General features: G+C 38.5%; 1 protein-coding gene across 1 annotated transcript in view; it reads right to left on the minus strand.

Annotated features, from left to right (window-relative positions):
- Window positions 1-2239: 2239 nt before the first annotated feature.
- Window positions 2240-14106, minus strand: part of marchf5 (membrane-associated ring finger (C3HC4) 5) — a 129668-nt gene continuing 117801 nt past the window's right edge. Inside the window, exons 5-6 of the mRNA XM_060841924.1 lie at window positions 7937-8103; window positions 2240-3262 (exon numbers count right to left, since the gene is read on the minus strand). Of these exons, the coding sequence (XP_060697907.1) occupies window positions 3149-3262; window positions 7937-8103 (281 nt within the window). The 3' untranslated portion in view covers window positions 2240-3148. The remainder of the gene's footprint in view (window positions 3263-7936; window positions 8104-14106) is intronic.

The raw sequence follows: 14106 nt of genomic DNA on the forward strand, positions 1-14106 counted from the left end.
TTTCCATTATTAATTTTCCAGTCTGACGTTCCATAGGACCAAAGCTCATTTGGTTGACTCTTCTTTGAATATTTTATAGAAACTCTGCTTTTATATTCCTAGTGCACTCTCACACCGACTTTTCCCTCCAATTAAATGTCTGCCACAGCTTCTCTATTAGAGACAAAAAAACCTGCAGATGCTAGAATCCAAGGTGGAGAAGACTTGGATCTAATCTTGCTGTGTTCTTCTGGCCTCCTGCTAGTCTACCACAGCTTTTCTACTGACAAATCCTTTCACCTAAATTGTCAATTCGCTTTAGCCAGCTCTGCCCTGATTATTGATCTCATTTAAAGAAACTGGCTCAAATCCACTCCTCTCACCTTTAAATGGAGTGCAAACTCAATCATATGATGAGCACTGCTACCTCTGGTCACCTCTATGAGAACGTTAATTAATCTGATCTCATTGCATAATTCCACATCTAGGTGAGGTCCAAAATTCTGTTCTAAGAAACTATTCTGAAAAAATTATGAACTCCTTTTCTCAGCTAACTTTACCCCTGACTTTTCCAGTTGATTCATGGATTAGAATCTCCTATGCTCATCACCATGCCTTTCCAACAAGCTTTTATTTTCTTTTCTACTCTAAGGGGCAGTCACTGTTAGAAAGCCTATACATCACTCTCACAAGCAACCTTGCTGTCTTTGCAATTTTTTATTTCTACCCAAAACTGTTTTCACATCTTGATTTCCCCCTTTTTGTGCTAATTAATTAGATTCCCTACAGTTTGGAAACAGGCGATTTGGCCCAACAAGTCCACATTGACTCTCCGAAGAGTAACCCACCCAGACCCATTCCCCTAACCTACATTTACCCCTGACAAATGCACCTTACACAAGGGGCGATTTAGCATGGCCAATTTTTGGACTGTGGGAGGGAACAGGAGCATCCAGAGGAAACCCAGGCAGTCACGGGGACAATGTGCAAACTCCACACAGACAGTTGCCAGAGGTGGAAATCGAACCCAGGCCCCTGTCACCTTGAGGCAGCAGTGCTAACCATTGAGCCACCGTGCTGCCCCAATACAATCCCACCCTCTCGCTGATTTTCAGGGATGTTCTAACTGAAGTAGTGAGGCAGGAAATCATGGTCAATGATGACGTAGGTTTTGTTGCACTGTGTTGGAGATGATGGGAACATGTCTGAGTATCTGGAGAAAAAGCCTAGAAGATCATTCAAAGACCCAATGCAAGGACTGTCAGTTTCAAGCATCTAGTGTCAGTAATGGTAGAAGATTGAAATTTAAAAAAAGAAAAATTAGGGTTAAGGAAAATATTGAAAACAAACAATTAATTAGTTCTGGTTGAAGTAAGTGGAAGTAAATCAATGAAGCATTATGGGATAGAAAGGTATTGCTGAAACTGAAAGGAGACCTGCTTTACACAACACCTAAAGTGAGCAGAAACACATACTGATGAGAAGCAGATATGCTGAGTGAATAGAGAAAAAAATAAAGGAACCAATACCTCGGGGGGTGGGGCGGGGGTGTGTGTGGGTCAGTAAAGACTCTGGGAACATTGAAGGAAGTAACAGGAAAGTGACTAGAACAGTATGGTCCACCTGTTGAAGAGAAAGAGCCAGCAAATATGGCGAATCAAGTGATAGAGCTGGGACTGTCAGGAGGAAGTGGTGAGTGTGTAAACAAAGTGATTGGAAGAGGAATAGGTGGCTGAAAGGCGGAAATGGAGAAGTGTGATCAATCAACATTGTGGAGATCCCAGATAAAATGGGAGGAGCCAAAAGAAAGCTTTATTTTCTTCCCCCTCCATCAAAGATAAAGCAATTTTATCACAGTGTTGGACTCAAGTTCATTCTAAACCCCTGTGGTTTACTAAATCTTCCCAACTTCAGCAGTGGCTTAAGATCTACTCATTCGTTCTATTAACCACTTCTGCTAATTCCTTCCTAATCATTTCCAAGTTCTTCTATTGAGATATTATTGAAAGGGACAGGGAATGGACAGGACACTGGGATTAGATCAGATAGCTCATTTGCGGAAAAATATATATGCATACGAAATAAACTGAATTACATGTATCTGTAGTACAGGAGTCTAATCTCCAAGGTTAAGGCTTTTATTATTTTAAACAACTGTCACTGTAGTGAAACTGAGAACTAAAACTACATTAATTTTATGAGATAGAAAGTAACATTAAAACATTTTTAATATAAATTTTTATTTATAATACACTTTGGCCAATGAAGTCTACAGATCAATAGGCAATACTGTACAATCAATACATGTTCAAACCGATCATTGATATTGTACATCATGAACCAATATAAATGCTTTGCAGCTGTTAAAGAAAAACAGCACAGCAAACAAAATGGTTATGAGAAATACAGTACAACCTTTTCGGTGATAATGTTGGGCAGGGGAAGAGGAGGAGGAGGAAAAATGAGAGATTAGAACTCAGTAAAACTTCTACTTACCGATGATGTAAAGCACTCAAGGGGAAAATATATTTTGCAGATGTTCACTAAAGGAATTGTAAAATATGAGGCACAGTACAAACTGCCCTGGAGATCAAGTCTAGATGAGAAACTCTCTCAAGAAAACTGCTTTTCTTCATTAAGCTAGTACAAAGTTGAATACATTATTGTCAACCATGAAAAGCCAGCAAATGTTCAACTTAGTGTATACAGAACATAGTGTAATCACCACGTAAAATAAGGAAGGTTTTGTTTAATGAAGGTTTAATGAAAGAATGTATTGCAAAAAAAAATACACATTTTGAAAATAAATTGTACAGTCAACAAAATTTAAAATGCAAGATTCCATAAACTATAACATTTGCTGCGTTGCAGAAAGGTTACACTAGCTTTAATACTAATTAAGTATTATGCTGTCAAATCACGATAAAGAAAGTGCTTAAAAAGCAACCAAAGTCAATCACATTCTTGGGTTCAATGATCACTGATAGCATCAGCTGCCAGTTTTTGCCAAATGAAAGTGCTTTATTTTGCTTCTAAAAAAATGTGAACATTAGTCTGCACCAGCAGCCTACCCACATTACCATATAACAGCACAATGTTATATAACCAATAATGCACAACTGCCAGATAAGAATGATAGCACATTAACCAGGCTGGACTCAGGTTCTTCTCATGCTTCTTCTTCTGGAAAATCCAATATCTTTCGGTGGGCCTGGCGCAAATACTGCTGCTGTTTGAAGTACACTTTAAATGCTCCTTTAATGGCCACGAAGGCAATACCACCCTGCCACATTAAAAAAGAATATTTAGTTGTGTCACAGACTCCAATGTTCTAGAATCATGTTCCCAATTTTCAGCTATATCCCATTGTTTTTACCAATTCATAAAATAGAATTTACGCTGGTAATAAGGCTACCAGGCAGAAGGAATTAATTCAACTAAGTCTGAGGTTAGGGAACAAGCATCTTAAATCTTCATGAAATGAACAAAAAAAAAGCATTGTTAAAGCTGTGTTTTGAAATAAATACTTTAAATACCAACTAAGTCAGTTCTAACTATGGAGTACAGGGCAGGACTTGGGATTGCACAATATTGATTCAGTCAGATTAAGTTGGTAGTTTTGGTTTTTTGATGAACAAAAATCCTATCTCGTGCCTAATTTAAGTAACAAAAATGTGTATCTTTAGCTGTTTGGTGAAGTTTAAACAGCCTGAGAGAAGAATAAAAAGAGTGCTGACAGTAAAAGAAATGGACTGTCTTACTAATCATTATTCGGGCAGTATTAAATGATATACCATTACTGCAGAAATCTGAATATTCTGCTTCTTGCACATACTGTTGTCCGCAATGAAAGGTGAATCTGGAAAATTTGGACCTATTAATTGCTTTATGCAGAACTAGTCTTGGAGTTGTGAATTTGATCCAATAAGGAACATAGTTGAAACTACTCATGTTCATTTGACAAAAATTCAACCCTTAAAACATTCAAAAGGCTTTTGTGGAGGAGCTATGTAACAAGTAGTCAACAAGCGAGAAAGAACAAAGAACAGTATAACACAGGAACATGCCCTTCAGCCCACCAAAACTGTATCATGATGCCTTTCTAAATGAAAGACCTTTTGCCTCTATGCAGTCAGTACCCCTCTATTGCTTGTCTATTCATGTACTTGTCATGATGCCTCTTTGATGTTGCTATTGAATCTGTTTCTATCATCTCCTCTGGTAACATATTCCACATACTTACTACTCTGTTTAAAAAAAAAAGGGCCTCTCACAGCTTCATTAAATTTTCCCTCTTTTAAATTAAACCTAAGTTTTCCTATTAATTGACATTTATACCCTGGAAAAATAAAAGACTCTGACTATCCATGCCTCTCAATTTGTAAACTTCTATCAGGTCACCCCTCAGCCTGTGATGTTTAAGTAGAAACAAACCAGGTTTATCCAATCTCTCCTCATAGGTAATACCCTTAACATCAGGTAATGTCTTAGTACAACCTTTTTCCAAAGCCCCCACATTCTGGTAGTACGGCAAGTGGAACTGTACGCAAAATTCCAAATGTGGCCTAACTAAAGTTCTATACAGCTGCAAATGACTTGCCAATTTTTATACTCAACCAATGAAGCAAAGCATGCTATCTTCTTGATCACTGTTCACCTGTGTTGCCAGTTTCAGGGAACTGTAGACCAGTACACCTAGATCACTCTATATGTGAATGCTTCTAAGGACTCTGCCATTTGCTGTATACAGTTGTTGACTTGCTCACAGAGCTGGTAAGTTTGTTTGCAGATGTTTCATCACCTTACAAGGTAACATCATCAGTGCGCTTCCAGTGAAACGTTGGCATCCTTCTTGCTATTTGTGTGTCCCAGTTTGCTGAGATCGTTGGGATTATTTCAGTTTTGTTTCTTAGGGATTGGTCTATGGGGTCTAACTCTACTTGCTTGTTAATGGAGTTCTGGGTTGAGTGCCAAGTTTCCAGGAATTCCCATGCATCTCTCTGTTTGGCTTGTCCTAGGATGGACACATTGTCCCAGTTTAATTGGTGTCCTTTTTTATCCGTGTAAGAACACAAGTGATAGTTGATCATGTGTCCTGGTGGCTAGTTGGTGTTAGTGTACCCTGATAGCTAGTTTTCTTCCAGTTAGCTCTATGTAATATTTGTGACAGTCTTGACATGGGTATTTTTTTATATAACAGTAGTTCTGTTAGTTGTGGGTATGGGATCCTTTAGACTTGTCAGTAACTGTCGTAGTGTAGTTGTTGGTTTGATACCTAGAGGTTGGAGTAGCCTGGTGGTCATTTCTGATTTGCACTTGACATACGGCAGGGTGACTAGTGTTTCTGGATGTGTTGTGTAGGGGCCAGTGGACTATGCTTTTTGGATAACCATTGTTCTTGAAGACGCCATTTAGGTGTTTCCCTTCAGCTTTACTCATTCTGCAGCATGTTATAATTCGCTTGAACAATGATCTGATGCAGCTGTTTGTGGGTGTGGGATGGTTGTGTTGTAGTTGAGTACTTGATCTCTGTGGACGGCCTTCATGTATACACTGGCCTTGTGTTTGACCATTACATCTACAAAGGGAAGCTGTTGTTGTTCTCTTCTTCTTTGGTGAATTTTATGCTGGTGAAGATGTTGTTTATGAGTAATATCTGCAAACAAACTTAGCTGCTCAGCGGGCAAGTCCACAACTTCATCCTCAACCTGAACTACAAATCTTCTCAAGAACTTCAAATTTACTTTATAATTCCCTCCTGCATTAGACTTCCCAAACTGCATCACCTTGCATTTGTCTGCATTAAATTGTATCTGCCATTTCTCTGCTGTATTTTCTGGCAATCCTCATTATCTGCAACTACCTCCATCTTTGTGCTGTCTGCAAACTTACTAGGCAGACCACTTACATTCTCCTCCAAATCACTTTTATACATTGCAAACAGAAGGGGTAGCAGCACTGATTCCTGCGGAACACCACTGGTCACAAGTCTCTAGTTGTAAAAACATCCTTCCATTGCTATTCCGTCTTTTATGACCAAGCAGTTCTGTATCCCTCTTATCATTACATCACGGATCCCATGTGATTTCGCCTTCTCTATCAATTAGACATTATTAAAGGCCTGCCCTCAATCAACTTCCTCAAAAATACTCACCACAGAATTTCCAGCCTCTGACCTGCTCTTGTTACGACTATATTTATATGGCTGGTCCAGTTCAGTTTCTGATCAATGTTTAAACCCTAGGATATTAACAGCAGGTATTGATGACAAAGCCACTGAATGTCAAAGGGAGATTGAACTCTTACTGATGGCCAGTGCCTGTCATCTTTGTCTAAGGGGCTTTGGTGAAGTTCTGTAGTGCACCTTATGGATTTCAGCATTTGTACAAACTTCTATTGACTTCAACTAATTTAACATTTTAATTAAAACAAATAGCTTGAGACCAAATTTTCAAGGAGAAAATATTCTATGGAATGTTCCTGCAGAAATGAAATAAGATGTTACTGCATTAATATAACAATGCAACTTATCTTTTCCAACCATATCCAGCTTCAATTCAAAAATGGCAACAAGGTGCCAAGTAGAACACTAAGCATTCTATTTGAATTGCAAGAATTAACTTTTGATTGTAAAACTGTGAAGATACTTTGCACATTTATTGGGTTTGGAGGGATGTGGGCTGGATGCTGGCAGATGGGACTAGATTGGGTTGGGATATCTGGTCAGCATGGATGGGTTGAACCGAAGGGTCTGTTTCCGTGCAGTACAGCTCTATGACTCTACGGTACATAAGTGGATGTTGCTATTCTACGAGCATTTAAAGTGACCAATTGTGAAATTACTGAAATGCTCTAAAATCTTATTTTTTATTACTTGACACAAGGCATACCTATTGTTCCATCTCGGAGTTATTGGCTCCTCAAGTAAAGTGGTTTCAAAAACAAATCCAGGAACTGATGTCTTTTGGTTTGTTAATGGCAAGGGTATAAATGGGACCGTAGACTGAAGAATGTAGATCCAAAATAAAATTGAATATATGAAATTATCTATTTGAATTTGAATATTCCAGACTAAACTTGGTTCGAGATGTATTAGTAGAATAGTTGCTTTAGTAGAATGATTGAAGACAAACTAATAAACACTGCATTTACCATAGACTTGGCTGAATGTGCCACTCTCAAGACTGATTGAACTCATCAGTATTTGAGCTGTTCAAGTTTCCTCCAATCATTGGAGAGAACCTATGTTCAGCATATTACCACTGAATAGCTTATTTTGTGTGTACATATTATACAGAAAGAATGAACTTTGAATTGCCCTTTTTGGATCCTCAGGATGTCTCCAAGGGCTGAATATCTAATGTAGTACTTTGTAAGTGTCGTCACAATGCAGGGGAATGAGGCATCAAAAGTTCCCATAGTAGGGTTCCATAAACATCAAAGACAAAAATGATCAAATAATGTTCCTTTTAATGGTGGTTGAACATCTAACTATTCTATTACCCTTACGCATTTTATATGGTATGATCTGCTTGTATTGCATGCAAACCAGAACTTTTCACTGTACCTTGGAACGTGACAATAATAAATCAAATCAAATAAAGCCAGGGTATTATGTGCTGCATAATATCTATCTAAAAGACAGCAACCCTTATTGTGGGCACTCATCCATAAAGCACTGAAGGGTTTGCCTCTCAACTTAAGATTTAACCTGTGATTTCAGATTCTGAGGCAAGTAGACTGTCCACTGAGCCTCTGTATAGGCAAGCACATGAGAAAAATCCTTTACAGGTTTTGTGAACCTTTACAGCTGAATTTACTCCATTGATAATATATGCACAAACATTGATTAGCCAGTGCTAAATAGATAAATATCTAAGGTTTTGTATGTAAACATTGAGTGAGTATATGTTTCAAAAACAGGTTGAAATTGTTAAAATTGAAGAAAATTTCTCACCAAAATAGTCCTTTGCAGGTTTGAGTTTACACTGCTGAACATTAATTTACCAACTATAGTGGCAATAGTAGGAAAAACCAAAGCCCCACAAAGAATGCGAGTAGCTGACACATGATCTGCTAGTGGGCTGGCCTCAGCTGGAACACGAGGAACAGGGCAACCAATTCCTACAGTGAAAAAGAAAGAAAAAAAAAATACAAATTGAAAGCACATTCAGAAAAGAAACATTTCCTTTCTGTGTGGACAAGCGGACAGAAAACATTCACCTTCAGTAAGAATATCATTTTTTGTTAGAACATGTGAGAGAGTTATGTACCAAATCAGATTTCCCATGATTATGCAAAATCTTGTTCCAGATCTTCAGCGACTGAGAATGTTAATAAATGGGACCAAAGACAACAAATAACAAAATGCAACATAGAACATAGAACAATACAGCACAGAACAGGCCCTTCGGCCCACGATGTTGTGCCGAACATCTATCCTAGATTTAGCACCCATCCATGTACCTATCCAATTGCCGCTTAAAGGTCGCCAATGATTCTGACTCTACCACTCCCACGGGCAGCGCATTCCATGCCCCCACCACTCTCTGGGTAAAGAACCCACCCCTGACATCTCCCCTATACCTTCCACCCTTCACCTTAAATTTATGTCCCCTTGTAACACACTGTTGTACCCGGGGAAAAAGTTTCTGACTGTCTACTCTATCTATTCCTCTGATCATCTTATAAACCTCTATCAAGTCACCCCTCATCCGTCGCCGTTCCAACGAGAAAAGGCCAAGAACTCTCAACCTATCCTCGTACGACCTATTTTCCATTCCAGGCAACATCCTGGTAAATCTTCTCTGCACCCTCTCCAAAGCTTCCACATCTTTCCTAAAGTGATGCGACCAGAACTGCACACAGTACTCCAAATGTGGCCTAACCAAAGTCCTGTACAGCTGCAACATCACCTCACAACTCTTGAATTCAATCCCTCTGCTAATGAATGCCAATACGCCATAGGCCTTCTTACAAGCTCTATCCACCTGAGTGGCAACTTTCAAAGATCTATGTACATAGACCCCAAGATTCCTCTGTTCCTCCACCTGACTAAGAACCCTACCGTTAACCCTGTATTCCACATTCTTATTTGTTCTTCCAAAATGGACAACCTCACACTTGGCAGGGTTGAACTCCATCTGCCACTCCTCAGCCCAGCTCTGCATCATATCTAAGTCCCTTTGCAGCCGACAACAGCCCTCCTCACTGTCCACAACTCCACCAATCTTCGTATCATCTGCAAATTTACTGACCCACCCTTCGACTTCCTCATCCAAGTCATTAATAAAAATTACAAACAGCAGAGGACCCAGAACTGATCCTTGTGGAACTCCACTTGTAACTGGGCTCCAGGCTGAATATTTACCATCTACCACCACTCTCTGACTTCGACCGGTTAGCCAGTTTTCTATCCAATTGGCCAAATTTCCCTCTATCCCATGCCTCCTGACTTTCCGCATAAGCCTACCATGGGGAACCTTATCAAATGCCTTACTAAAATCCATGTACACTACATCCACTGCTCTACCCTCATCCACATGCTTCGTCACCTCCTCAAAGAATTCAATAAGACTTGTAAGGCAAGACCTACCCTTCACAAATCCGTGCTGGCTGTCCCTAATCAAGCAGTGTCTTTCCAGATACTCATAAATCCTATCCCTCAGTACCCTTTCCATTACTTTGCCTACCACAGAAGTAAGACTAACTGGCCTGTAATTCCCGGGGTTATCCCTATTCCCTTTTTTGAACAGGGGCACAATATTCGCTACTCTCCAGTCCCCTGGCACCACCCCCGTTGACAGTGAAGACGAAAAGATCATTGCCAACGGTACTGCAATTTCCTCTCTTGCTTCCCACATAATCCTAGGATATATCCCATCAGGCCCGGGGGACTTGCCTATCCTCAAGTTGGCTTAATCAAGAATGAAATTTCAAGTTATTCCTAAATAGCAATTCTACAATTATGTTTAACCAAGTATTCCAAATTAACACGTGTGTCTACAGCAAAATTATTACATTTGCTTTTTGTGGTCTCCTGGCCAGAGGATACTGCAGAAGAATGTGTTGAATCAGCAAATTCCACAACTATTAGACAAAACATTTTCTTGTGTAGTATTCTTTTAAACATTTCACTCTGGTTTTTAAAAAGGCCAAAATTAGCTTTTTAACATTTACTTTAGGGTAACAAATTACCTTCCCCCTTGCAAGAAGTGCCATACTATGAAGCAACACTTACGACATCACTATAAAGTAAATCATGATGAAGATGTCCATATTATGTCAGCTTGTATTTACTTGCCGCATTGACACCATAGAAGCCTTAAGCAGTTACCAGCAACAAATCAGTCTGGCTACTTCTTTACATTCCTCAGCATCCGCCCATACCTGCTTTTTTTTTGCTCTTTAACTAGAAATAGCTTGAGTGAAGTAGGTTACTAACACTTAGAATTAATTTCACATTTAAATTATAAGAAAAATGTATATTAGCAACATAAGGTGATTTCAACTTTACATTAAAGAGATAACAAAAGTCATTGATCAGTAATTCTTTATTGTAGAACAATTAAAGGTTAACCATTTGCAGCTTAAGGGTCTTTTACAATAACAATATGTCTAACCTGTTTATAGAAATACTTGCATAATTAATTATGAAACTATAATGTATTCAACAGCATTAGTAAGCAAGGTTCCTGCCAAAACTTGAACAAATCTCTTACACTTAAAAGGTATACTCTTCCAATATTTATATCACAGACCTAAGGGCTTTTAGCAAGTTAAGAGGGTGTGCACATCAGTGTAACCATTCTTTTTTGATTCTTTTCATTTAATTATTATGAGAGCTGTAGTAACTTTCTTCCCCCCCTTGAATTGGTCATCTCATTAATCATACAGTACATAAGACAACAAATCACATTTGATATAGCAGACATCACATTTAATTAACTTGCTCAGTCCCTGTTGCACTGCAGATTACTTCCTTATTCTCTCCATATGACACCCCCTTTGATCCAACAGTGCAACATGTCACACTACTGGAGACCTATAGGACAAAACTCATAACCTCATCCATAGAAAATATCTGCCAGGTATACTAAAAGAAAACAGAATTGTAATCATATAGTTCTCAGTATGTCACAAGTGCTTTGAGAAATGAAGCATTAATTTTTAAGCATATTTTTATTACTGCATGAGAAAAGGTGATAGTTAAATCCCCCACCCTCAGCTTTGTGCTACAAACAGTAAATTAATGACCAGATTGATCTTTCTTTTTCCATGGTGTTTATTGAGGGAACAATGCTGACAGCATTTGGGTCCATACATTTTCTTTCCGGATGGCTTTTCTTCAGACTGTGTTTGGAACCTTTCATGTCTTTTTAAACAGGCAGACAAGTCCTCAATTTAACACTGTACTATCTTAGAATGCTACATTGTGGAATGGTTTACCCGAAGGGTTGTGTTCAAATTTGTAGTGGGGGTTCTCCTGACAACATTCTGATCTGAATGGCAGTGTTACTAATTGAGCCAAGCTGAATAAACGGGGATTCCACTTTATTGCTACTTACATTGCCACGGACATTGTAAAGTATATTTCCAATGCTTTATTGGACTATTGTCAGATCTACTGGAATAGCTGCTCACTTTACAATGCAGCATGTGCTGAGAAATATTAGCAGTCAACACTAACAATAAAAGGAATGATGTATTTCCATAAAACCTATGCTTCTCCAATCTGTGAAGCCACAAATGCCTGTTGCGTCTTCCTAAAGTTCCTCTGGCCTCTTGTTCAACCATTTCCTTCACTTCTCTACTGGTAATGCTGTCAAAACTGCACCATTTAACCAAATGTTTGCTCATCTCTCCTAATCCTTTGTTCTTTGGCCTGCTCTCCCATTCATCAGTTTGAAGCATGTTGGGTTGTTTTAAAGATCGTATACAAATTAAAAGTTGTAATGATTGTTGTTTAGGGGGTCAGTGTTGGCTCTCAGGCAGCATTTTCACCTGACTCAGGTGGTCTTGGGTTCAAACCTCATTTCAGATACTCAGGCACATAATCCAGTAGGTGCTGCATCATCAGGGGTTCTGTGATGGATCATTAACCTGAGGATCCATCTGCTTTTTCAGGTGGACATCCTAGTTTCCATGGTATTATTCAAAGCAGAAGAAGGAAGCTCTCAGGTCCTGGAAAATATTTATCCCTTAACCAGTATCTCTAAAACATGGTCATTTATCTTAATGTCATTTAGAGATCTTGCTGCAGACAAATTGATTATTACATTTCCCTCCTCGACAACAGTCACAAATTTACAGTACTCTATTGTCGTGAAGCACTCTGGGAAATCCTGAAGTCACGGAAGGCTCTAAATAGATGCAAGCTTTTACTTCCTTTATGATCAGACATCTCAAAGCAATTCAAACATCAAACTGAAATGTTGATAAATACAATTAGCAATTTTCAACATTATGGCCCCACAAGAGGAATGCGATAAGACATGCACAAGTCTCAACTTTCTGACTCTGGATGGAGAGATTGCTAGGGCAACCTCAAAGTCAACATAATACCCACTCTTTGGGTGAGGGGGAATGTAGTATATAGATTTTTTAAAAAAAAATTCAATAATCAGATCACTGGAGGTGGACGAAACAGACCAAGAACAAACATGATTTGGAGCAAAGAGGAATGTTAATATGAATAAAGAAAAGTCAGTAGAGTATATGGAGAAAGTACAACTGCTCTCAAATACATAATTCCTGGAATATTTAGGCATAATATATTAAATAAAAAGGCAACAGCATAGCATGCTTTATAAAATGGAGTACATAGTACTAAAATAATGATAAATTTGCATACGACAGCAAGATCAAAATTAGAATATTGCAAGCAGCTTTCGGTGTTCAATAGTGAAAACAATAACAGAGTACAACAACCAAAATTAGTTTGGCAGCTGATGAAAACAGGAGTATTAACTCAAATGGAAAAGAAGCAATGAAAATATTAAATATGCAATTAGTGAGCATGGAAGTACTGAAGTCAAAGCTAGAATACAGATCACAGAATTGCTCAGCGATTAACAGTATATACTTTAACTCAAGATGTTTTGTGAATAAGGGAGATACATGGAGAGCGTAGAGGATTACGGAGGGGGGCATAGACTAAGTTATTATAGGCCAAACAACCTAAACTCAGTGGTGGGCAGGTTATTGGAAAAACTTCTGAGTGACAATGGAAACTGTCATTTAGGAGGGCAAGGACTGTTCAATGTCACTCTCCTCCATTTCACTTAGAATGGGTTTTTTTCCAATGAAGCTGATATCTGAATAACTCAAATGAATTTTTTTTTGGTGGTGGTAACAAAGATGATTGATGATGGTAGCATGCTTGATGCAGGTCATATAGATATAAATAATGTTTTTGACAAGATCCCACACGAAAGACCGGTCAGAAAAGCAAAAAGTTACAGCAGCAACTGAAAAACTGGTTCCAGTTTGGTTCCACAGGCCTCTGTGCAGAGTACCTTCCATTTTGTGGTGTTCATCAATAATTTAGACAAATGCAGGGAGCATCATTAAGAAATTTGCAAATGATACAAAAATTTGTTACAAGATTGATATAGTGAAGCTGTAGATTACAGAAACTGATTGATGGATTGACCAGCTGGGCAAATGGAATTCAATCCCGAGGAAATGCAGGACAAAGCATGTGGAAATGTGGAACACATATCAACATATTCCTTAAGGAAAGAAGACAATTATAAAAGTGATCATGGATGTATAAATGATACCTTCTTCATTGGCCATACAAACAAGGAACACAGCCAACTAGCCTTTCAATAAGCTAATGACTTATATGATTTTAACTTCGAGTCTACATTTTATATACCCCTGAGAATTTCTTGATGACCAAACTGAGGAACAATGATCTACCTCTGCCTTAAATATTCTGCATCCACTGCCTTTTGAGGAAAGGAATTCCAAAGGCACTCAACTTAGAGAAAATGTATTTTTCTTATTTGATTTGATTTATTATTGTTACGTGTACAGAGATACACTGACAGCTCTGTCTTAAATTCTTATAGCCAAGGCATAGAGACAACAGCATGGAGGTTATGCTAGAATGACATCAAA

The sequence above is a fragment of the Hemiscyllium ocellatum genome, chromosome 22 (assembly GCF_020745735.1).
Source record: "Hemiscyllium ocellatum isolate sHemOce1 chromosome 22, sHemOce1.pat.X.cur, whole genome shotgun sequence".
NCBI classification, from domain to species: Eukaryota; Metazoa; Chordata; class Chondrichthyes; order Orectolobiformes; family Hemiscylliidae; genus Hemiscyllium; species Hemiscyllium ocellatum.